Below are 24,824 nucleotides of genomic sequence, written 5' to 3'. Positions count from 1 at the left end.
TATAAATGGGAAAGTTTGGATGTTAAGATGTTTGGATGTTTGGATGTTTAGATGTTTGGATGTTTGGATGTTTGGATGTTTGTCCAGACGTTTGTCTTTGTGACTCAATAACGCAAGAACGGCTTGACCGATTTGGATGAAATTTTGCACACATATAGCCAATAGTCTAGAAGGATCTACTAGCTATATATTTTTCAAAATGGGCGTGGTCCCCGCCCCCTAGGAACAGTTATAATTTAATTATTATATTTTTTCGTCTTTGTGACTGAATCTCGCCAGAATGGCTACACGGATTTTGATGAAATTTGGGACACAGACAGTAGTCTACTAGCGAAATTTTTTTCGAACATGGAAAGAGGGGTGGGGGTCCCACGACCCTTCGAGAAATTATTTTTCATAATTTTTACACATTATAACTTTACGTATACTGGCCTTCACCAATATCACAGACTCAAGGGGTCAAATAAGTCGAGGGCTTACAAAGTAAGCAGTGACACCCTCCGCCCGCCCCCCTTTATCTCCCCCTCTGGTGTAAAATCCATAAATTGTTATAACTCAATCTAAATTTTCTCCTAAATCAATAGTTTTTGGTATCTGGTACATACAGAACGAGATCTAGACAATTTTGGAGGAACGATCAGTGGTCCTCTCCTCTACTCCCGCCATCCGCCCTCCATCAATTGTTTTTATTAGCACGCTTTTATTAGCTTTACCTGTATGTTTCTATCTAACTTTTTATTCGCTCCAATGCGCCTGCTGCCTTATTAACATGGTTTTATAATTAGCTTCACCTTATTTGTAATCCCGTAAGGGTCATATCGAGACCCTTCCGGGATCATTTCTGGATGGTTTTCGGGATCGGTCCGGGATTACGCCGGGGTAATTTCGGGACTTTTTCGGGACTATTTCGGGATCATTTTGGGACCCTTCCAGGATCATTTCTGTATAGTTTACGGGGTCGGTCCGGGATCCCGTCGGGGTTATTTTGGAACATTTTCGGGACTATTCCGGAATCATTTCGGGACTATTTCGCGATCATTTGGGGTCCCTTCCGGCATCATTTCTGGATGGTTTTCGGGATCCGTCCGGGATATCGTCGGGGTCATTTGGGGACTTTTTCGGGATCATTTTGGGGCTCATCCGGCATCATTTCTGGATGGTTTGCGGGCCCTTTCGGTAACATTTCTGGATAGTTGTCGGGATCCGTCCGGGATCCCGTCGGGGTCATTTCGGGACTTTTTCTCGACTAATACGGGATCATTTGCGGACCCTTTCGGCATAATTTCTGGATAGTTGTCGTGATCCGTTCGGGATCCCGTCACGGTCATTTCGGAACTATTAGGGGATCATTTGAGGACCTTTCCGGCATCATTTCTGGATAGTTTTTGGAATCCTTTCGGGATCCCGTCAGGGTCATTTCGGGGCTTTTTCGGGATCATTTCAGGATTCGTCCGGGAACCCGTCAGGGTAATTTCTGGACTTTTCCGAGACTATTTCGGGATCATTTTGGGACCTTCCCAAGATCATTTCTGGATGGATTTCGGGATTTGTCCGGGATGCCCTCAGGGTCATTTTGGGACTATTAGGTGAGCATTTGAGGACCGTTCCGGCATCACTTCTGGATGGTTTTCGGTATCCGTTCAGATTCGCGTCGGAATAATTGCGGGACTTTTTCGGGATCATTGGGGTCCCTTCCAAAATCATTTCTGGATGGTTTTTGGGATTCGTCCGGCATCCCGTCGGGGTCATTTCGGGACTTTTTCTCGACTAATACGGGATCATTTGCGGGCTCTTTCGGTATCATTTCTGGATAGTTGTCGGGATCCGTTCGGGATCCCGTCAGGGTCTTTTCGGAACTATTGGGAGATCATTGGAGGACCTTTCCGGCATCATTTCTGGTTAGTTTTCGGGATCCTTTCCGGGTCCCATCAGGGTCATTTCGGGACTTTTTCGGCATCATTTAAGATTGGTTTTCAGGATTCGTCCGGTATCCGTCAGGGTAATTTCTGGACTTTTCCCAGACTATTTCGGGATAATTTTGGGACCCTCCCAAGATCATTTCTGGATGGATTTCGGGATCTGTCCGGGATGCCGTCAGGGTCATTTTGGGACTATTAGGTGATCATTTGAGGACCTTTTCGGCATCACTTCTGGATGGTTTTCGGTATCCGCTCAGGATACCGTCGGAATTATTGCGGGACTTTTTCGGGATCATTTGGTGTCCCTTCCGGCATCATTTCTGGCTGGTTTTTGGTATTCGTCCGGCATCCCGTCGGGTTCATTTCGGGCCTTTTTCTCGACTAATACGGGATCATTTGCGGGCCTTTTCGGCATCATTTCTAGATAGTTGTCGGGATCCGTTCGGGATCCCGTCAGGGTCTTTTCGGAACTATTAGGTGATCATTTGAGGACATTTCCGGCATCATTTCTGGATAGTTTTCGGGATCCTTTCGGGGTCCAGTCAGGGTCATTTCGGGACTTTTTCGGGATCATTTAGAGATGGCTTTCAGGATTCGTCCGGGAACCCGTCAGGGTAATTTCTGAACTTTTCCGAGACTATTTCGGGATAATTTTGGGACCTTCCCAAGATCATTTCTGGATGGATTTTGGGATCAGTCCTGGATGCCGTCAGGGGCATTTTGGTATTAGGTGATCATTTGAGGACCTTTCCGGCATCACTTCTGGATGGTTATCGGTATCCGATCAGGATCCCCTCGGAATCATTGCGGGACTTTTTCGGGATCATTTGGGGTCCCTCCCAAGATCATTTCTGGATGGATTTCGGGATCTGTCCGGGATCCCGTCAGGGTCATTTAGGGGTGCGTTCGAGATCCCGTCAGGGTCATTTCGGGACTTCTTCGGGAATATATCGGGATCATTTCTGGATGGTTTATGGGATCCGTCCATGACCCCTTAAGGGTCATTTCGGGACTATTAAGTGATCATTTGAGGACCTTTCCGGCGTCACTTCTGGATGATTTTCGGTATCCGTTCGGGATCCCGTCGGAATCAATGCGGGACGTTTACGGAATCATTTGGGATTCCTTCCGGCATCATTTCTGGATGGTTTTCGGGATTTGTCCGGGATCCCGTCCGGGTTATTTCGGGACCTTTTCGGGGCTAATACGGGATCATTTGGGGATCCTCTAGGGGTCGTTTCGTGACTTTTTCTGTATTATTTTGGGATCATTTTGGGACCCTTTCGGCATAATTTCTTGATGGTTTGCCGGATCCATCAGGGTCATTTCGGGACCATTTTGGGATCATTTGAGGACCCTTCCGAGATCATTTCTGGATCCGTCCGGGATGCCGTAGGAGCCATTTCGGGATTTTTTGTTACTTTTCCGGGATAGTTTTTGCACCCTTCCGGGATCATTTCTGGATCTGTGCGGGATCCCATCTGGGTCAATTCCGGACTATTTCGGGATCATTTTGGAATCCTTCCGGAATCATTTCTGTATGGTTTTCGCGATCCATCGTGGATCCCCTCGGAGCCATTTCGGAACTTTTTCTGGAGTTAGTCGGGATAATTTAGGGACCCTTCCTGGATATTTTCTGGATGGTTTCTGAGATCCGTCCGGGAGCCCGTCAGGGTAATTTCGGAACTTTTTCGGGACTATTTCGGGATCAATTTGGTACCCTTCAGGCATTATTTCTGTGTGGTTATCTGGATAAGTCTAGAATCGTGTCGTTGTCATTTCGGGTTTTTTTGGGACTACTTCGGGAACTTTTGGAAACGCTTCCGGGGCGTTTCTGGATGGTTTTCGCGATCCGTCCGCGATAGCGTCGGGGTCATTTCGTGGCTTTTTCTGGATAATTTCGTTATCATTTTGGGATCCTATCAGGTTATCAGCTCATAAAGTTCTTTTTTTTACTCAATTACAAAAATAAAATGCATTAGACAGAAAAAAAATTTTAAACAGATAACTTTATAAGCAGGCTAACGTGAATAGCCCACATATTTCATTTTCTCCTTGCGGACGGGGCCGCGGGTAAAGGCTAGTATATTATAAATGGGAAAGTTTGGATGTTAAGATGTTTGGATGTTTGGATGTTTGTCCAGACGTTTGTCTTTGTGACTCAATAACGCAAGAACGGCTGGACCGATTTGGATGAAATTTTGCACACATATAGCCAATAGTCTAGAAGGATCTACTAGCTATATATTTTTCAAAAGGGGCGTGGTCCCCGCCCCCTAGGAACAGTTATAATTTAATTATTATATTTTTTCGTCTTTGCGACTGAATCACGCCAGAATGGCTACACGGATTTTGATGAAATTTGGGACACAGACAGTACTCTACTAGCGAAATTTTTTTCGAACATGGAAAGAGGGGTGGGGGTCCCATGACCCCTTCGAGAAATTATTTTTCATAATTTTTACACATTATAACTTTACGTATACTGGCCTTCACCAATATCACAGACTCAAGGGGTCAAATAAGTCGAGGGCTTACAAAGTAAGCAGTGACACCCTCCGCCCGCCCCCCTTTATCACCCCCCCTCTGGTGTAAAATCCATAAATTGTTATAACTCAATCTAAATTTTCTCCTAAATCAATAGTTTTTGGTATCTGGTACATACAGAAAGAGATCTAGACAATTTTGGAGGAACGATCAGTGGTCCTCTCCTCTGCTCCCGCCATCCGCCCTCCATCAATTGTATTTATTAGCACGCTTTTATTAGGTTTACCTGTATGTTTCTATCTAACTTTTTATTCGCTCCAATGCGCCTGCTGCCTTATTAACATGGTTTTATAATTAGCTTCACCTTATTTGTAATCCCGTAAGGGTCATATCGAGACCCTTCCGGGATCATTTCTGGATGGTTTTCGGGATCGGTCCGGGATTACGCCGGGGTAATTTCGGGACTTTTTCGGGACTATTTCGGGATCATTTTGGGACCCTTCCGGGATCATTTCTGTATAGTTTACGGGATCCGTCCGGGATCCCGTCGGGGTTATTTTGGAACATTTTCGGGACTACTCCGGAATCATTTCGGGACTATTTCGCGATCATTTGGGGACCCTTCCGGCATCATTTCTGGATGGTTTTCGGGATCCGTCCGGGATATCGTCGGGGTCATTTGGGGACTTTTTCGGGATCATTTGGGGGCTCTTCCGGCATCATTTCTGGATGGTTTTCGGGATCCGTCCGGGATCTCGTCGGGGTCATTTGGGGACTTTTTCGGGATCATTTTGGGGCTCATCCGGCATCATTTCTGGATGGTTTTCGGGATCCGTCCGGGATCCCGTCGGGGGCATTTCGGGACTTTTTCGCGACTAATACGGGATCATTTGGGAACCCTTTCGGCATCATTTCTGGATGGTTTTCGGGATCCGTTCGGGATCCCGTCGGGGTCATTTCGGGACTTTTTCGCGACTAATACGGGATCATTTGGGAACCCTTTCGGCATCATTTCTGGATGGTTTTCGGGATCCGTCCGGGATCCCATTAGGGTAATTTCGGGACTATTAGGGGATCATTTGGGAACCTTTCCGGCATCATTTCTGGATAATTTTCTGGATCCGTCCGGGATGCCGACGAGGTAATTTCGGGACTATTTCGGGATCATTTGGGATACCTACCGGCATCATTTCTGAATGGTTTTTGGGATTCCTCCGGGATCCCGTCGTGGTCCTTTCGGGACTTTTCTTCGACTAATACGGGATCATTTGCCGACCCTTTCGGCATCATTTCTGGATAGTTGTCGGGATCCCGTCACAGTCATTTCGGGACTATTAGGGGATCATTTTAGGACCTTTCCTGCATCATTTCTGTATTGTTTTCGGAATCCTTTAGGGATCCCCGCAGGGTCATTTTGGGACTTTTTCGGGGCTAATACGGGATCATTTGGGGATCCTCTAGGGGTCGTTTCGTGACTTTTTCTGTTTTATTTCGGGATCATTTGGGGACCCTTCCGGCATAATTTCTTGATGGTTTGCCGGATCCATCAGGGTCATTTCGGGACCATTTTGGGATCATTTTGGGACCCTTCCGGGATCATTTCTGGATCCGTCCGGGATGCCGTAGGAGCCATTTCGGGATTTTTTGTTACTTTTCCGGGATAGTTTTCGGACCCTTCCGGGATCAAATCTGGATCTGTGCGGGATCCCATCTGGGTTATTTCCGGACTATTTCGGGATCATTTTGGGATCCTTCCGGAATCATTTCTGTATGGTTTTCGCGATCCGTCGCTGATTCCCTCGGAGCCATTTCGGAACCTTTTCTGGAGTATGTCGGGGTCATTTGGGGACTTTTTCGGGATCATTTGGGGCTCTTCCGGCATCATTTCTGTATGGTTTTCGGGATCCGTGCGGGATCTCGTCGGGGTCATTTAGGGACTTTTTCGGGATCATTTGGGGGCTCTTCCGGCATCATTTCTGGATGGTTTTCGGGATCCGTCCGGGATATCGTCGGGGTCATTTGGGGACTTTTTCGGGATCATTTGGGGGCTCTTCCGGCATCATTTCTGGATGGTTTTCGGGATCCGTCCGGGATCCCATCAGGGTAATTTCCGGACTATTAGGGGATCATTTGTGGACCTTTCCGGCATCACTTCTGGATAATTTTCGGTATCCGTCCGGGATGCCGACGAAGTCATTTCGGGATTATTTCGGGATCATTTGGGATACCTACCGGCATCATTTCTGGATGGTTTTTGGGATTCGTCCGGGATCCCGTCGGGGTCATTTCGGGACTTTTTCTCGACTAATACGGGATTATTTGCGGACCCTTTCGGCATAATTTCTGGATAGTTGTCGGGATCCGTTTGGGATCCCGTCACGGTCATTTCGGAACTATTAGGGGATCATTTGAGGACCTTTCCGGCATCATTTCTGGATAGTTTTTGGAATCCTTTCGGGATCTCGTCAGGGTCATTTCGGGGCTTTTTCGGGATCATTTAAGGATGGCTTTCAGGATTCGTCCGGGAACCCGTCAGGGTAATTTCTGGACTTTTCCGAGACTATTTCGGGATCATTTTGGGACCTTCCCAAGATCATTTCTGGATGGATTTCGGGATTTGTCCGGGATGCCCTCAGGGTCATTTTGGGACTATTAGGTGAGCATTTGAGGACCGTTCCGGCATCACTTCTGGATGGTTTTCGGTATCCGTTCAGATTCCCGTCGGAATAATTGCGGGACTTTTTCGGGATCATTGGGGTCCCTTCCGACATCATTTCTGGATGGTTTTTGGGATTCGTCCGGCATCCCGTCGGGTTCATTTCGGGACTTTTTCTCGACTGATACGGGATCATTTGCGGGCCCTTTCGGCATCATTTCTAGATAGTTGTCGGGATCCGTTCGGGATCCCGTCAGGGTCTTTTCGGAACTATTAGGTGATCATTTGAGGACCCTTCCGGCATCACTTCTGGATGGTTTTCGGTATCCGATCAGGATCCCCTCGGAATTATTGCGGGACTTTTTCGGGATCATTTGGGGTCCCTCCCAAGATCATTTCTGGATGGATTTCGGGATCTGTCCGGGATCCCGTCAGGGTCATTTAGGGGTGCGTTCGAGATCCCGTCAGGGTCATTTCGGGACTTCTTCGGGACTATATCGGGATCATTTCTGGATGGTTTATGGGATCCGTCCATGACCCCTTAAGGGTCATTTCGGGACTATTAGGTGATCATTTGAGGACCTTTCCGGCATCACTTCTGGATGATTTTCGGTATCCGTTCGTGATCCCGTCGGAATCAATGCGGGACTTTTACGGAATCATTTGGGATTCCTTCCGGCATCATTTCTGGATGGTTTTCGGGATTTGTCCGGGATCCCGTCGGGGTTATTTCGGGACCTTTTCGGGGCTAATACGGGATCATTTGGGGATCCTCTAGGGGTCGTTTCTTGACTTTTTCTGTATTATTTCGGGATCATTTTGGGACCCTTTCGGCATAATTTCTTGATGGTTTGCCGGATCCATCAGGGTCATTTCGGGACCATTTTGGGATCATTTGGGAACCCTTCCGAGATCATTTCTGGATCCGTCCGGGATGTCGTAGGAGCCATTTCGGGATTTTTTGTTACTTTTCCGGGATAGTTTTTGCACCCTTCCGGGATCATTTCTGGATCTGTGCGGGATCCCATCTGGGTCAATTCCGGACTATTTCGGGATCATTTTGGAATCCTTCCGGAATCATTTCTGTATGGTTTTCGCGATCCATCGTGGATCCCCTCGGAGCCATTTCGGAACTTTTTCTGGAGTTAGTCGGGATAATTTAGGGACCCTTCCTGGATATTTTCTGGATGGTTTTTGAGATCCGCCCGGGAGCCCGTCAGGGTCATTTCGGAACCTTTTCGGGATCATTTTGGAACACCTTCAGGGATCATTTCTGTGTGGTTCTCTGGATACGTCTAGAATCGTGTCGCTCTCATTTCGGGTTTTTTTGGGACTATTCGGGGAACTTTTGGAGACCCTTTCGGGGCATTTCTGAATGGTTTTCGGGATCCGTCCGCGATAGCGTTCGCGTCATTTCGTAGCTTTTTCTGTATAATTTCGGGATCATTTGGGATCCTATCAGGTTATCAGCTCATTTAGTCCTTTTTTTTACTCAATTACAAAAATAAAATGCATTAGACAGAAAACAAAATTTTAAACAGATAATAAGCAGGCTAACGCGAATAGCCCATATATTTAAAATTTTCCTTGCGGACGGGGCCGCGGGTAAAGGCTATAAATAAATAAATAAATAAAATATAATTCAATATAGTGTGAATGTAGGAACCATTCCCAATCATTAATGAATGTAAACTTGAAATGAATGCACACTTTTTTCCATTCAGTACTAAATACTTTTTCCACAAGGTTATTTCTTTGTATACTTTCATTGCCATCAGATATGTTAAATCAATTCAGGAGTTGGGTGCAAAACAGGCGTAAAATTTATCAATAGAAATAATAGCCCCCCTTGTAATTATTCAAGTAGTTTAATATTTAAGAATTCATGAGCTTAACGCCGGGTTATAATAATTAAATATTCAATCATTATTTTTGAAAAGAAAGAAACATTTACTGATATACTGCGATGGTACCATTTCGAAAACCGCAGAATGTTATCAAAGGTTGCACCGAGATTCGAACCGCGAATCACACGGTGAAACTGCAGTTGCCTTAAATCATCGCAATATGCCAGTAATTGTTTCTTTCTTTTCAGTTTCTCTTAAACTTCGCAAAGACAATATATTGCTTTCTTGCTATATGTCAAAATGGTTCTATATGTCCTACTTATTTTGATATTGTAGTAAAAGAGATTTTGTAAATGAACACATTGTGCATTGACCAAATAGAGTAAATTGTGGATATTTTTTGTCGATAATATAACAAAAAAAGATATTTGAGTTTAAGTCATTTAAATTTAAATACATCAAAGTACATAGGTCAATCGGCGATTTCGTTGGATCTTCCAGGTCCGACACATAAGCACTTTTTCATATAGATGAGTTTAACCCATGCTTATGTATTATGAGTAGATTACACGTATTTTGATGGAGAACGGTAGATTAAGCGACACTTGCGCCATCTGATATTGAAAAGTAGCCAACTCTCAAATTTTGTTGCCAACAAATCATAAGAAGAATTTGACATTTGTGTACAAGTTGAGCGTCGAAATAAACATTGTGGATAAGTATTGTACACAATGGAAATAAATGTAATTATCTGCGAATTTAACTGGCAATAATACACGCAAAGGCCAAATATAGATATTTTAAATGTTTTTAACACTAAAAAGAACACATGACATGGATTTGCAAAGTCAGCAATGGTGCGATATAGCAAATACGAATTCAGGCGGCGTCTTCGTCAACTTGGTGTGAAACTGGCATTGACACCAATGATCGTTGCTGATTCTTTTATAAATAGTACAAAGGCTTGTGATAATAAATTTACCGCAAGTTTAGAGGACATTTCTTGTATATAACAACTCACTGCATGCGAGGCGCATGAGTTCTCCTATGCAGCCCAGTTAATATATCCATATGTTGATGGCATGGATTTGAATTGTGGCTCTCCGCAATCATGGGCAATCTCTAAAGCAAGCATATGGCTATCGGTAAAATTACGCTGATTAAATGACAATGGAGAGCAATCAGTACCATCTACAGTGGAAATGGCACGTCAACTAGAAAAATGTGGTGCCACATATTTGACATTACATGGACGAAACATGTGGCAGAAGGTATCAGAACCTCTTAATATTAACGCTATGTCTGAAGTAAAGAAAACGATCAAAAAACCACTTATTGTTAATGGAAATGTTCGCACCTGACAAGACGCTAAAAATTTGCATGCACAAACACAGGCTGATGGTGTAATGGCAGCACGAGGTTTACTCTCAAATCCTACACTTTTTAACGAACTTTGTGCAGCCACACGTGCTGGCGATCACATACATATTCAATGTTTTCATCACCATCTTACATTTATGTGGAGCCGTCATATGAAAAGGAAGCTGAGCTTGGAGTTTATTTTATTTATTTATTTTACAATTTTACGAGCAAGCAACAAATATTTGGATTTTTTGAGGAACGTTATGGCTTAAAGCCCCGCACAGAATCGAACATGATTTTGAATTAGAAGGCAGCTTTTTCACACTACTAGACTGATAATTATTTACTGAATTTGGCGAGTAAAAATATGTATAAAAGAGGTGCTAAACTTATGTAAATAATAAATATCGAGTAAAATGAAGATTTTTACAGAACCTGTCTTAAATTTAAATACTCACCATTAGGTTTGGTTTAGCTGATGGTGTCTATTGTATTAAAAACGTTTGTTCTCCTAATCTGAAAAATCCCCTTAAAAATTATGACCTATATTATTGGCACCTAAGGAGTAGAAGGTTCAATGTGGTTTTTGTTGTTGTAGCAGTGCTTCGCCCCATCCAATTGGCGCGACCGATCACAAATTTTCATCAATATCCTATAACGGGAGTCCAAGGAAACCTGCAGTTTCAACAGGGGTGGACCATAATGACAAGGGTGTTTAGAGGCGTTGGTTCCAAATTACAATTGAAGAGATTGTTGGTTTCATGTAGGTGAGTGTCTGTGAGTTCTCGGTATTTTTCTTTAAGAACTGGATGCGTCGGGAAATTCCTGGCATAGATATCACTGAGGACCTGCTTGTGCTTTTTGCCTGTGTTCTCAGGTGAGCTATTTCCTCATAATGCTGAACCCCCTGGGCGGTGTTGGCTCATCAATTAGATATCTGTTGGGATGCCCGGGTTTCTGGGTATTCAACAGGAACTATTTTTTTAGCATCTCATTTCTCTCCCTGATGGGGAATATTCTCGCCTCATTATATAGATGGTGTTCTGAGGACATAAGAAGACAGCCCGTGGCGGTTCTGAGAGCAGTATTTTAGCAGGCCTGTAGCTTCTTCCAGTGAGTAGTCTTTAGGCTTGGTGACCATATCGGGGCCCCGTAACATGCAATCGGCTGGCCAATTGCTTTGTAAGTGGGAATGAGCGATTCTTTGTCTTTTCTCCAAGTTCTGCCAGCAAGATTTGAGGATTTTATTACGGCCCTGGATTTTAGGTACAATTGCGGCTGCATGCTCACCAAAATGTAGACCTTGATCAAACGTCGCACCAAAGATTTTGGGGTGTAAGACAGTCGATAGCGTAGTGCCATTGACGTGGATGTTCAAAATGGGCTACATTTTCGACGTCCATGTTGTAAATAAGGTCGCTGATAATTTAGTCGGTGATGTCAGGTTTCGCGAGGCGAAAAAACTGGAGAGATCAGGGAGGTAGCCGTTCGCGCATTTTTTCGAACCTAAAAGCACTTTATCGCCGAATGCGATGGATATTTTGTCGTTGACCATAGCTTACCCACACCGGTAGAGAGGTTACAATGCTTTAGGTGCTCCTCCCATTTCGCCCGCTTGTGGTTATTCGCATGCTGTCTAATGCGTTGGTTAATGTCTGTTATTTCTCTCACAAGAGTTGCGGTATCCGCTGGAAAATGTAGCTGGATTTCCGCCATTCTTCCGGCGGGAATAAAACGAGTCGAAGCGAATTCGATGACCTTGCGGAATACGCGCTCCCCTTGATGGGTATCAGACGGGATTGGGAGGGCAGCGAAGCGATTGTCTGTGAACGTTTTGTAATCTTCCCATTTTCCCTTTTTGAAGTTGATGAAAGCGTATAATTAATATATAAAGATAATATATATGTATGAAACAAGTATAATTTCGTTCTTTTGTGAAAATTGTTGCCTGCTCGCAACGCAAACAAATTTACACATTTGGCGAAAGTAAACATCAGCTGACATTTGTTTACAAATGCCCATCATTCATTGTGGCTCTGTTACTGTCACGCATAAGCTTGTGTTAAACACATCTTTATGAAAAATGTCATTGTGCCACCGCCTTTCCTAATTCCGAGAAATTTGATAAATATATTATAATGTACTTATATTTAATCTGTCATGTCACCCAGTTTATTATACTATGCATTTCTGACAGATGGTAAATGTCTCCTGCTGGCGGAAATACAGCCAACTTCGCTTTTGCTCTGGGGCCTTCTTCTTCCGGTTACAGCGAAACGCAGAGGTTGTTGAAATCGTTTTAAATTAAAAGAAACAAATTTCATCCTCAGGTGTGGGGTGCTACCCTCTATTCGCATATATTAATATTAGAAGAAAAACTCGAACCATAAAAGAAAAAAGTGAAAATGCCGCTCACACGTTTTAATACATCAATCGCATCGACAGTGGAGCAGAAATCTACAGATACACAAAGAAAACCTAAGGCTTCTGAAAATAGCACCATCGTTGTACCTCCACCTGCTCCTGGTGCTCCTCCTGCCTCTGTCATTTCATCGACCGCTGTAAGTAGTACTTTTGGCAATACATTTCCTGCTGCCACTATGGCGCCTGTTGTCACCGCTGCCAAATTGCCTGTTGTCACCGCTGCTAAATTGCCTGTTGCAGCCGCTGCCACTACATTTCCTGTTGTTACCGCTGCCACTACATTTCTTGCCGTTAACGCTGCCTCTGCCACTACATCACCTGCTGCCTCCTCCACTACATTGCCTGTTTTTAACGCTGTTGCTGCCACTACATTGCCTGCTGTTACTACTACTGCTGTACATCATAATTCACCCGCTGTTATGCTGTCCGATGCCTCTGGCGGGACCGTCGTAATGTCCAGTGAGAATACTAACAACGTTGCCTGGTATGGTTCCACTCAGCCTCATATGAATGAACCGCTGCAAACTATGCCATAAGCCCAACTATTGCTTCTGACGTATCTGTTGGCCTTGAAGCCACACCATCAAGTGGAGAAATAAACCACCTCGAAGAGCATTTAAGATTATTGAAGCTACGTAAAGAAGTAATGGAGCTCCAAGGTGTAGTCCAGCAATTGGGATCTGGCCCGGTCGTGCGCATAGGAAATTACATCCATTTCGACGAACTTGATGCAGCAGTCCCGAAGTTTAGTGGCGACAATCACTACGATATAAATCGGTGGTTTTTACAGTTTGAAGACTATGCTGATGCTAACAACTACAATGAAAGACATAAATGCCTAGTATTGAGCCGATGCATGACTGGCACAGCGAAAGAATTCACTTTAAACCAAGGCCTAATGGATTACTCCACGTTGAAGCTTTTAATATGCGCAATGTTCCGCCATAATTGCTCTCGACAGGAGGTCTATCGCCAGCTACGGTTACGCAAACTAAACCGTCAGAATCGTGTGTCAGTTATGTGGTGGCAATGCAATCAATCGCTGTCCAATCGGAGATAATTGAGCAGGAGTTGGTAGACACTATAGTGGACGGAATCCCAGACAGCAGAAACAATATAAGCATCTTGTATGGCGCTAATACCATAAGCGAACTCATACGCCGAATGGAACGTTACGAGCAACGTCGTCACAGCGTTGGTGTGCGCAAACCATTAGGCATAGAGGTATCAAATACCGCAGTAAAGGCAAACAGTACTGAAGATCTTTCCACTGTACGTTGTTTCAACTGCTCGCGATTCGGGCCTTATCAGAGTGCCTGCCCAAAGCCGCAACGCCCAGCCGAGTCATGTTTTATTTGCCACCAACTGGGACATATGCATCGGAATTGCCCAAAGAAGAAAACCCAAACATCTCAAGTTGCAGCCGTATCCATGGATGACTATGTTCCTTTAGAATCTCAGCAAGAGGTAAGTGTGGCCTTTTACGATAAAAATCGAAACAGATGTACAGATTTTACAAATATCATCTCTCTTTTCGATTCCGGTAGTACTATTAGCCTTATGCAAAGATCATGTGCTGAAAAATTTGTTAAGCTGTCATTTCGGGCAAAGCCTACACAATTCGTTGGCGTTGGTAAAAGAAGGATATATTCTTTTGGAACAGCATTGTGTGCAATTTATTTTCGTAAATTAATTGGAAATATTAATGTAATAATAGTTCCAGATGAAACTTTAACTCTTCCATTAATTCTTGGTCGAGATTTTTTGCAAAAATTTAACATTAACTTAAAACAATTAAATGAAATATCAAATGAATTTAATAAAAACGTAAAACAAAAGGTACCTTCTAGAAATACTGAATTAAAAAAAGAAGATCCGAAAAAATATATATCTGATTCATGGTGACTTAAGTGTTAAATTAGATGGTAATAAGCCTACATTAAGTGAAGTATATGACAGATGTGATCATAATAAGCAGGACTCAAAAGAAATGGGCAATTACCCCTATGATATGACGGGTCTGTTTGATTCAGCTGTGAAAGAGATAGGAGCAATAGATGAGAGTGTTTTTCAGTCGGAAATAGATATAGGGCCCAGTTTGGCTAAACGAGAAAGAGGGGTAGTAATGGAAGTGTTGTCTAGTGAATATTTATCACCTACATCAATTGAAAAAAAACCGTATGACTATAAAATGACAATCCGAACAACGGATGATATACCTTTCTATTCTTTGCCAAGACGATTATCGTTTAAGGATAGGGAAGAGGTACAATAGATCACTGATGATTTAATGAAGCGCGAAATTATACGACTAAGTAACTCCCCTTATACTTCTGCGATTGTCCTGGTAAAAAAAGAGTGGCGAAACTCGTATGCGCATCGATTACAGAGCTTTGAATAAGAAAACAGTACGCGACAATTTTCCATTGCCCCTAATAGACGATTGTATAGATTATATGTCGGGGAAAAAGTGGTTCACTCTCTTGGACTTGAAAGATGGGTTCAATCAGTTAGCAATGGATGAGGGATCTATTCCATTAACATCTTTTGTCACACCACATGGCAATTCAAGTACCTTAGAATGCCATTTGGGTTAAAGAATGCACCGGCCAATTTTCAGAGATTTGTCTATAACATCTTCCGATATTAATAGCGTCACGTTATATTGAAAGTCATATCAAGATCCTACGTAAAGTGCTTAGGAGGATTTATGAAAAAAATTTGGAACTTAAGCTTGGGAAGTGCAAGTTTTGCTACAACGTCATTGAGTATTTGGGTTATCAAGTTACTCCTTCAGGAATACAGCCTTCGAGGATCCATATTAAGGCAATTGCGAATTACCCAATCCCAAAGAATCATAAAGAGCTCCGCTCTTGTATTGGTTTGTTTTCTTATTTTCGAAAATGTGTCCCTTATTTTTCTAAAATCGCTAAGCCACTCTCAGATTTACTACGCAAGGATGCTGAATTTAGGTTTTCAAGGGAATGTTTCAAGGCATTTGAGGAATTACGCAATATTTTAGTAAGTTCACCGCTATTAGCAATATATGATCGCAAACGTGAAACACAACTTCATTGCGATGCAAGCAGCCAGGGCTTTGGTTCTGTGCTTCTACAAAAGCTGGACGATGGGAAATTTCATCCAATAGCATACTTTTCCAAAACAACGACACCAGCTGAGTCTAGATATCATAGCTTTGAGTTAAAAACCCTATCGATCATATATGCTCTCCGCAGATTTAGAATATATTTAAAAGGTGTGCCATTTAAAATCATAACAGATTGCAACGCACTCACTATGACCCTAAATAAGAAACAGGTCAATCCAAGAATAACTAGGTGGGCATTGGAGCATTATTATTCTATTCAGCATATTATTCCATAAATTTCACTTCAAAACCCGATGAAAGCAGTATTAGCAGTCGTCAGTATTCTCAACTTGTAGATTCGCAACCCTGGTCTGACGAAGTTGAAAGTGAGTTAGTGGCCGCTCTAGACTGGGATGATCTGGCTGTTCAGATCCAAATTGCTCAGAACCGAGACGAGAAGCTTAGGAAGCTCATGACCAAACTGGAGAAAGCGGAAGTCATAGGGTATGAACTAGTGGACGGTTTAGTGTGTAGGAGAATTGGCGAGAGGATTATGCTTTGTATACCTTCAGAGATGGAGGAAAATGTAATCCGCACAACTCACGAGAAATTTGGCCATTTAGGAACAGAGAAATGTTATAATCAAATACGCAAGACTTATTGGTTTGAAAGTATGAGGGATAAAGTTGACCGGTTCATTAAGAATTGTCTTAAGTGTATTGTGTACTCTACCCCAGCTCATTCCAATGAGCATAACATGTTTAGTATTCCTAAAAAACCAATACCATTTGACACCATTCATTTAGATCACTTCGTTCCCTTGCCAGCGATTAAATCAAAACGCAAACATATTTTAGTCGTGATTGACGCATTCACAAAATTTGTAGAATTATATCCGGTTAATTCCACGAGTACAAAAGAAGTCTGCTACTCACTAGATAAATATTTTTCTTACTATAGCCGCCCCAGACGTATCATAACTGACCGCGGAACTTGCTTTACGTCCCTCGAGTTTAGTGACTACTTATGGAAAAGAAATATAAGCCATGTGAAGGTCGCAGTAGCATCACCGCAGGCAAATGGACAGGTCGAGAGAGTAAATCGTGTCCTCAAGACGGTGTTGAGTAAACTTACTGAGTCCGTGGAACACTCCGACTGGACCGCCAAGTTGCCTAAAATAGAATATGCTCTAAACAACAGTATTCATAGTACTACGAAAAAATCGCCTAGCGTTTTACTCTTTGGGGTAAATCAAAGAGGTAGTATCGAGGTTGAATTTACCGAATCTATGGAAGACAAACTAGTGGATGAAACCACTAGAGACCATGAGAAAAATAGGCAAAAGGCACTTAGGAATATAAAGCGTTCTCAAGAGTATAATAACCAATATTTTTTGTTCCGGCAAAAACCTATTCAGTAGGAGATTTTTTAGTCATTAGGCACGTGGATACCACGGTAGGAACTAATAAGAAACTCGTTCAAAAATATAGGGGCCCGTATGTTATACACAAAGTACTACCGAATGATCGTTATGTCATAAGGGATATAGATAACTGCCAACTGACACATCTGCCATATGACGGCATTGTTGAAGCTATGAAAATTCGTAAATGGTGCCTGCCTAATGACGATGAACAAGACCCACTTCAGTCACCAACTGCAACAGGTCACACAACCTCAGCTGATTGAGGTCAATAACTAAGTCAGATTGGCTGAGTTGTAATGTACTTATATTTAATCTGTCATGTCACCCATTTTATTATACTATGCATTTCTGACAGATGGTAAATGTCACCTGCTGGCGGAAATGTAGCCAACTTCACTTTTGCTCTGGGGCCTTCTTCTTCCGGTGACAGCGAAACGCAGAGGTTGTTCATATAAAAATAAAGCAAAAGAAATAAATCAAATCGTTTTAAATTAAAAAAAACGTTGAATTCTATCTTGAGCAGATTTGTATTCAAAGTTAATTTTCTTTGCTATCAAAAAAGCTACAACTACCTATAGAGCCTACTTTAAATGCCTGTAATTTCAAACTATTGTGTTTAGATGAATATTTTCTGAGAAAATAGAGAAAAATAGTATATTGCTATTGCAATTTGCAAACTCACAAACCAGTATAGATACACTATTTCACCATAAACCGCCAGGAAGAATATATGAAGGAGCTTAAAAGCTTTTATAATATATAACTTTCAATTGTTTAATCAACAATTGAAGACGTTCAAATGTAGATTAGTACTTTTTCTGGCTTTTTTGGCACATTGGCAACACTTCTTAAGAACGATGACAATTTTCAGAACAGGGATTTTGAAATCTTTGTCATTTGCTTTTTTTATTATTAAATTTTAGGAAATTTTCAATAAGAATACTTTTCCAGTTAACTTCTTTGTGCTTTATTACCATTCAAATATCGAAAGAACTGGTCATTACGGACAATAATTAAATTTTTGTGTAGATATTTTGAAGTGGCTTTAATTAAATGCAACCATGTGATATTTGAGCGGGTTTTGTGCATGTACGACATTTTTCATAATTGATTGGTACTGGAAAAGAGTGTGCAAACTCAGTAAAGGTTGCGTTCATTTGAATGGTTATTCTGTGTTGAAAAATGTTTGTATTTCATTCAATTACTCCATTCTTCCTTCGAATGAGTTCATTAGTGCATTCTTTTTTTCCACTACTGAATGAAGAATGGGTTAACTTTTAAGCCGCATTCCTTAACAAGGAATGAATGAATGATGAGCAAGCTTTCTTAAATCAATGATTAAAAATTTCAAATGATTGCACAGTTTTACAGCTCTGGTCCCTAGCCGTAGAAGCAATCGATTAAAACCGCTATCGATAAACTTTGGTGCAACCATCAGCTGTTATTCCTTCCATTAAGCTGGAGACATTGGTGCTTTATCGGTAACCGTATCGGTAACCTTTTAACAGCTGATTCGACCAACCTTATGAGAATCAATGCAATCGATTATTGGTGGAGCTAAGGTCGTAACCGTATCGTAGCCAACCAATTGGGTTTTGGTTTACCGTCGTAACGATAAACAGCTGATTACGTTAGGGATACGGATACAGCGATACGACATACGGCACCAATGACTCCAGCTTTAGCTGTATATTAAACACCACACATTCCGTTTTGAGCATTACAAGAGAAAAGACGTGCGATACTTGTTGGTTTTTGTGATTCCTCTTGGCGGCCATTTTAAAAGTTTTTCTTTCTTTTTTGAGACTGGTTTTGTACCAAATAAATTTGAGTTTCATTTGTGAATTTGATTGAAATTATTAACCATTGAAAAATTTAAACAGAAGTGGAGAATTTTTGGATACGAGTACTGTAAGTATTTATATTATACTGGGTAAGGTAGCTGACTCTTTTTTGTGTTGTTTTTGCGGCAAAATCTGTAGAAGTTTCTCGGGACTTCTACAAAATGGCGGACGCTTCGGCGTCGGGCGTTACTGGCAACGCTATGGATGTAGTTGAGGGCATTGTGAAGGATTCCTTATCGGAATTAGGAGCAATGAGAGAAGATTGGGAACCGAAAATACGTAGGTCAAAAGGAAACAGGCATAGGGAAGCTAACAAAGCTATGTTAGCTCATCCAAATAAGCATGCAAAAAAAATGCCTCCGGTGCAAGGAATGTTAGTGAAAAAAGGTACAGTCAAAGGAAATGTAGATGGAAATGGTATGACATTAGGGGCGATCCCGAAAGCAGACAGCATTGACAATACAAGTTCACTGGAAGGTAATAAAAATGTGCAAACACATAGTATGGAGGAGGAAAGTGAAGATAATCAGGCCATTGGTGGCAACATGTCTGGAATAAATGAGGTGAATAATGAAAAGTTGGAGGAAAACAAAAAGGAGAATAAGGACAGGGAAACAATTTTTTTTGATAAAGAGTACAAAGGAGTGTGACTATGAAGAGAGGCCTTGTATTATGGTCCAAAATTAGAAACCTAGGAATTGAAGGAATCAAAGAGGTAAAGGCTCTAGGGAAATCACTATATAAATTTTTTTTTGAGACTGCGGTAACTGCGAACATGTGCGTAACTAATGAAAAACTTTTAGAAATGGAGGTAAACCATTTATTCCGAGATCATTTGTAGAAACGTATGGGGTAATAAGGTATGTACCTGAAGAATTTTCAGAAGAGGAAATTTTCAATAACTTGGTAACTGAGGTCAAAGTGACGGCTGTGTCTAGGATTAAACGTAGGGACAAAGAAGACAAACTAAAATTCATAAACACACAGACAGTAAAAATTGCATTTGCTGGTGGAGAACTGCCAGAAAAGGTACAACTATGGTTTACAAATTGTAAGGTAAGGCATTACTTCCCCCCTGCCAAGCAGTGTTATAATTGTGGAAGGTTGGGTCATACGAAGGCCAGCTGTAGAGCAAAGACCAGATGCATTCTATGTGGATATGAGGGTAAATGTGGTGAGGATTGCAAAAATAAAAAATGTATCTTGTGTGGTGATAACAATCATGTGTCTCTAAATCGAAATGTATGCCCAGCATGGCAAAAGGAGAAACAAGTAATTGAAGTTATGACAATTAAACAAATTAGCAAAAAAGAGGCGTATGATACATACTCGCAATTGCACAGTCCAGAGCGACAAAATAGGTTCAGTTTGTTAACAGAATATGAAGAAGAGTTTCCGCAGCTAAATTCAAACAGCGCAAAAACAATAAATGCCAATCTAGAAACAAATAAAAGATTTTTGACAAAGTCATATAATTTAGTGGCTCGTAAAGCCAGCAATACTGAGAAGAAAATAGCCCCAATGCGGGAAAAAGGAGTCGGGCTGAAGTCATACCTTGCTATAACAGGCCAGGATGGACAAGAGTTTCGGAGTTAGAAAGAGTCATAAATCAGCTACAAAGTAGGTTTTCACTAACAAGAGATGATCCACTAGTCTCAGTATTATACAACATGTGTAAAAAAAATGCAATGGGGGAGTTTTTGGAAGAGAGGGTGGAAAGATTTCGTAATCCTAATGGTAAGATTAGCACAATATACTCTGTCAAAGTTTAAAGACAAACAAATTCAATATTGATATATTTAATCAACAAAATTTAATAGATATTATATGTTTGCAAGAGATTTTCTCCCATGATGAGGAGAATGTTGACCATAAATTAACAAATTTTAAGATGATAAAAAAAAAACCAGATCAGATGGGTATGGACGCGTAGCGATAGGCTTTAAGAAAAATATCTTATTTAGCAAAATAAAGTATAGGACTACATTTGATATTGTTATTGCAAGAACTAGAAATTTGCTCGGTTTACTTGCAGCCATCCATTAATTTGGAAACATTTAATAATGAAATGGCCAGGTTGATTTCTTTTCTAAATGGTCAAACCAATGTAATTTTGCTCGGTGATTTCAATGCCAGAATGAGTGTTTGGGGTGACACGAATGACACACCCAAAGGAAGGGCTCTACTTTCTCTCATCAATAATTCAAATCTTAGTTGTATAAATGATGGTGCAAAGACTTTTTTTAGGAATGCGGACTTAATGGGTAATGGCCAGGCCAGTGTTTTAGACCTGTCATTTGTTGGTTTTCGGAGTGAAGTAACATGGCAATGCAAAAATTCATTCGTAGGGCACAGTCATCACTGTCCAATCGTAATAGATGTAAAATAAATTTCAAGAATACCAATCAAGTTTGTATCCAAGAAAGCTCTAGCTAAGAACATTGGAGAAATTCAAAATATTAGTAATGTGAAAGATCTGGTAGATGCTTTTAAAAATGCGAAGAAGAAGGCCACAATGGACTTAAATGACTTGCAACATACCCCAAAAGCGTGGTGGAGTAAAGATCTTGAAAGGAAATATAGACCTTTGAATGCTGCTAGAGCAAAAGCAAAGAAAACTAATAAAATTGAGGATCTTGAAAATGCTTGTGTACTTCAAGATGAATGGAAGGAAGCTGTAAAAAAAGCAAAAAAGGAAAATTTCAATTTAGCCATAGAAAATTTAAATCAAGCTCCAAACACAAAAAAAGCGTGGTGTTTCATAAATAACATGAAAAACTTTCAAAAGAACAGTGACACTCAATGGTGTGCAGAGGACAATTCAGACTTTTTGAATTTTCTGAAACAGCAGGTGATGATTCCTAACTCACACACTTTTGAAGAAATGTGCACTGAACTATCAATAAATCCAGAAGTTACACAATTTCCTTGTGGAATAGTAGAAATTAAATTGCAAGGTCTAATTTGTAAAAAACAAAACACAGCGGGGGGAGATGACCACATTACGTACAAAATGTTGAAGATGTTATCTTCTGACACATTTATAAATCTTGAGAAAATTCTGGAACAACATTTTAGGTCTAGTCTAACATTATTTTAGATGAATGGCGTAGAATAAGAGTGGTGCCCATTCCTAAGAGAAGTGGAAACTATGAAAATATTGAGAACTTTGGACCAATCTCACTCATTTCAGTTTTAGTTGAAAGCATTAATATGTGTATAAAAGATACATTGACTACGTATTTGGAAACAAATGAAATGATACCTGCCAGAAGCTTTGCATATAGGAAAAATTATTCAGCTCCAATCTGTCTGAATGAAATATTACATGTGATACAAACATTGAAAAGCAATAAGTACAAGGTATTTGTTTGTGCTTTGGATTTGTCCAATGCATATAATTGTGTTGACATTGTAAGTCTCACCAAAATGCTTCAGGGGTTGGATGTTCATCCTAATATTTTTATGTGGATATATAACTTTCTACACAGAAGGACGTTAATGTTAGCAGATAGTAGAGTGCTTATAGAAAATGGTCTGCCACAGGGCAGCGTTTTATCGCCAATTTTATTTAATGTATATACAGCCCAGTTACATGAGTTGGAAGACAGCCATACTAACATTTTTCAGTTTGCTGATGATTTTTTAATTGTCTCAAATGATAAAACTGCTGCTAAGGCACTTGATAACCTAAAGAATAAAATAACAGATTTTAAAGCAAAATGTACCGAACTGTCCCTTAATATAAATTTCGAAAAGACAAGTTTAATGTAAATGGCGAGGGGATGCAAAAACCCTTTTTCATTTAACATAGGTCTAGACAGAATAAAACAAGTCGGTCAGTTACGGTTTCTTGGTAGGATTATTACTGCAAGTGGCATATTAAGGGATCAGGTTTTGAAAATTAAAAAAGAAATTGTGCCAGCTTCTAATCTCATTAAAAGGCTTACCACGGTTAAAGGTGGTATTACTCCAAAAGTGGCTTTAAATACATACAAATCATTTGTAAGGTCAAAGGCTGAATATGGATGCACAACGTGGTCAAATGCTCCATACGGGTATAATAATAAGCTCCAAGTATGCTTAAACAATAGTATTAGAAGATGTATAGGAGTACCTCCAAGTGCACCTGTACACTCAATGTTTGCTCTGGCTGGTGAGCTGCCACCCTTATTCAGGGCTGAGTGGCTCACTGCTAAGGAACTGATGAAGCAATGGTTTGTGAACTCTACCTTAAAGTTGAAAATTCAAAATGGAACGTATATAAATACAAGTTACAATGTAACATATCAAAAACATAAAACTATTTTTGATAGAATCAACACAAATGTAAGTTTTTGTAAACATCCTAATATGACAATTGTGAAATCAGACCTTACCCATAGTACAGGTTTACAAGTATGATATGTATGAGAAGGAAACAATTCCTTTCTCTTTCTAACACACTGCAGTTTGACACTTCGGTCTGTGTCAAAATATTGTGGAACTCAGTGGAACCTGCGTGGAACATTCGTTTGACACTGAACGAAGTGTCAAAATTACCGGGGTTGCTGTGGTGGAAAGCGACACAGGCAAACAAAAAAAGGAGCGGAATATCAGATATCGGTTGCTGTGATGGTGTGATGGTAAATTTTTTGAACGAATTTAGTATGAAAATGTAGTGCACCTATATGGGTTCTACAGAAAATTATACAAACGTCTTGAATTGGGATATCTGAGAACGCGTAGTTATTCCAGCATTAAGAATACAAACACGGGTGCTAAGTTTTTCTACCCGTTCAAAAGTTCTCCGCGAAAAACAGTTTGAAACCGGGGTCGACTGCAATAACCCGTCCAAAAATGTGGAAAAAGAAATGAAAAGACGCGTTTTGTTCTGTTATCAATAGCCCAAAGCGAAAAAGTATTCGAATTATTGGAAGCGAGGCAAAAACGCGTCTATAATACCTCCCCCGACGGTTTTGGTCGTGCTTTAGCAATCGTCCCCGGTAATAAAGTATCACAATTTGTTAATTAAAATTGTCCAAAATATATGTATTTTAAAGAGAAATGTAATTAAGTGCTCGTTTGAAAGTAAATAAGGATATTTCTTTGTAATATAACAACAAAAATTTTACGCAGTTTTCGATAGCAGCTACTACACTTTTTTTTGTCCTAAGAAGTACAACAGTGCCAAATAGCATCCACAAAAAAAAAACGAACAAGAACAAGCATTTTATCAGGTGAGCGTGGCTGTGTATGTGCGTGCTGCTAGGTTGGCTCATCTGTAAAGCAATAAAATATGTCTGTTCAAATTCTCAAAATCTGTGTATTGGTGTTGGTGCGAATGGTATGGAATGGAAACATAAAACTTAGCAGTTTTTGTATGTGTAAGTAAAATGTTGCCAATGTGTTGGTTTCATTTTGAGTTTGCCATCTCCTTTTGACAATCCCTTCGACCATGCAATGACATAAATAAAATCAGCTGATGAGATGAGCCAACCTGTATATAATTGAACCATGTACATATCCTACTTGTAGGCCTTTACAATGGACCTTACCAGATCAAAACAAAATTATTCAAAAGTTCAACTTTTAGCTACATACAATGCCGTCAAAGAGGAATTGTTAAATGAGGAATTTTTCTTGATTGCAACTGATGCGTCGTGTACTGAGTACAGCGTAGGTTGTGGGGTTTATGATGTAAAGAGGAATATTTCATTGTTATTTAAGATACAAGAAAAATTAACTTCAATGACTGGTGAACTAATTGCAATCTGTGAAGCAGTAAAATA

The 24,824-nt window shown here is 40.8% G+C and overlaps 1 protein-coding gene across 1 annotated transcript in view; it reads right to left on the bottom strand.

The window, feature by feature from the left end:
• LOC137247561 (zinc finger protein 93-like) overlaps positions 1-24,824 on the bottom strand; it is a 73,005-nt gene that overhangs the window by 20,826 nt on the left and 27,355 nt on the right. Inside the window, exon 3 of the mRNA XM_067778544.1 lies at positions 12,688-13,088. Coding sequence (XP_067634645.1) covers positions 12,688-13,088 — 401 coding nt within the window. The remainder of the gene's footprint in view (positions 1-12,687; positions 13,089-24,824) is intronic.

The sequence above is a fragment of the Eurosta solidaginis genome, chromosome 4 (genome assembly GCF_040869045.1).
Source record: "Eurosta solidaginis isolate ZX-2024a chromosome 4, ASM4086904v1, whole genome shotgun sequence".
Taxonomy (NCBI): Eukaryota; Metazoa; Arthropoda; class Insecta; order Diptera; family Tephritidae; genus Eurosta; species Eurosta solidaginis.
This window is presented reverse-complemented; position numbering and strand designations above follow the sequence as displayed.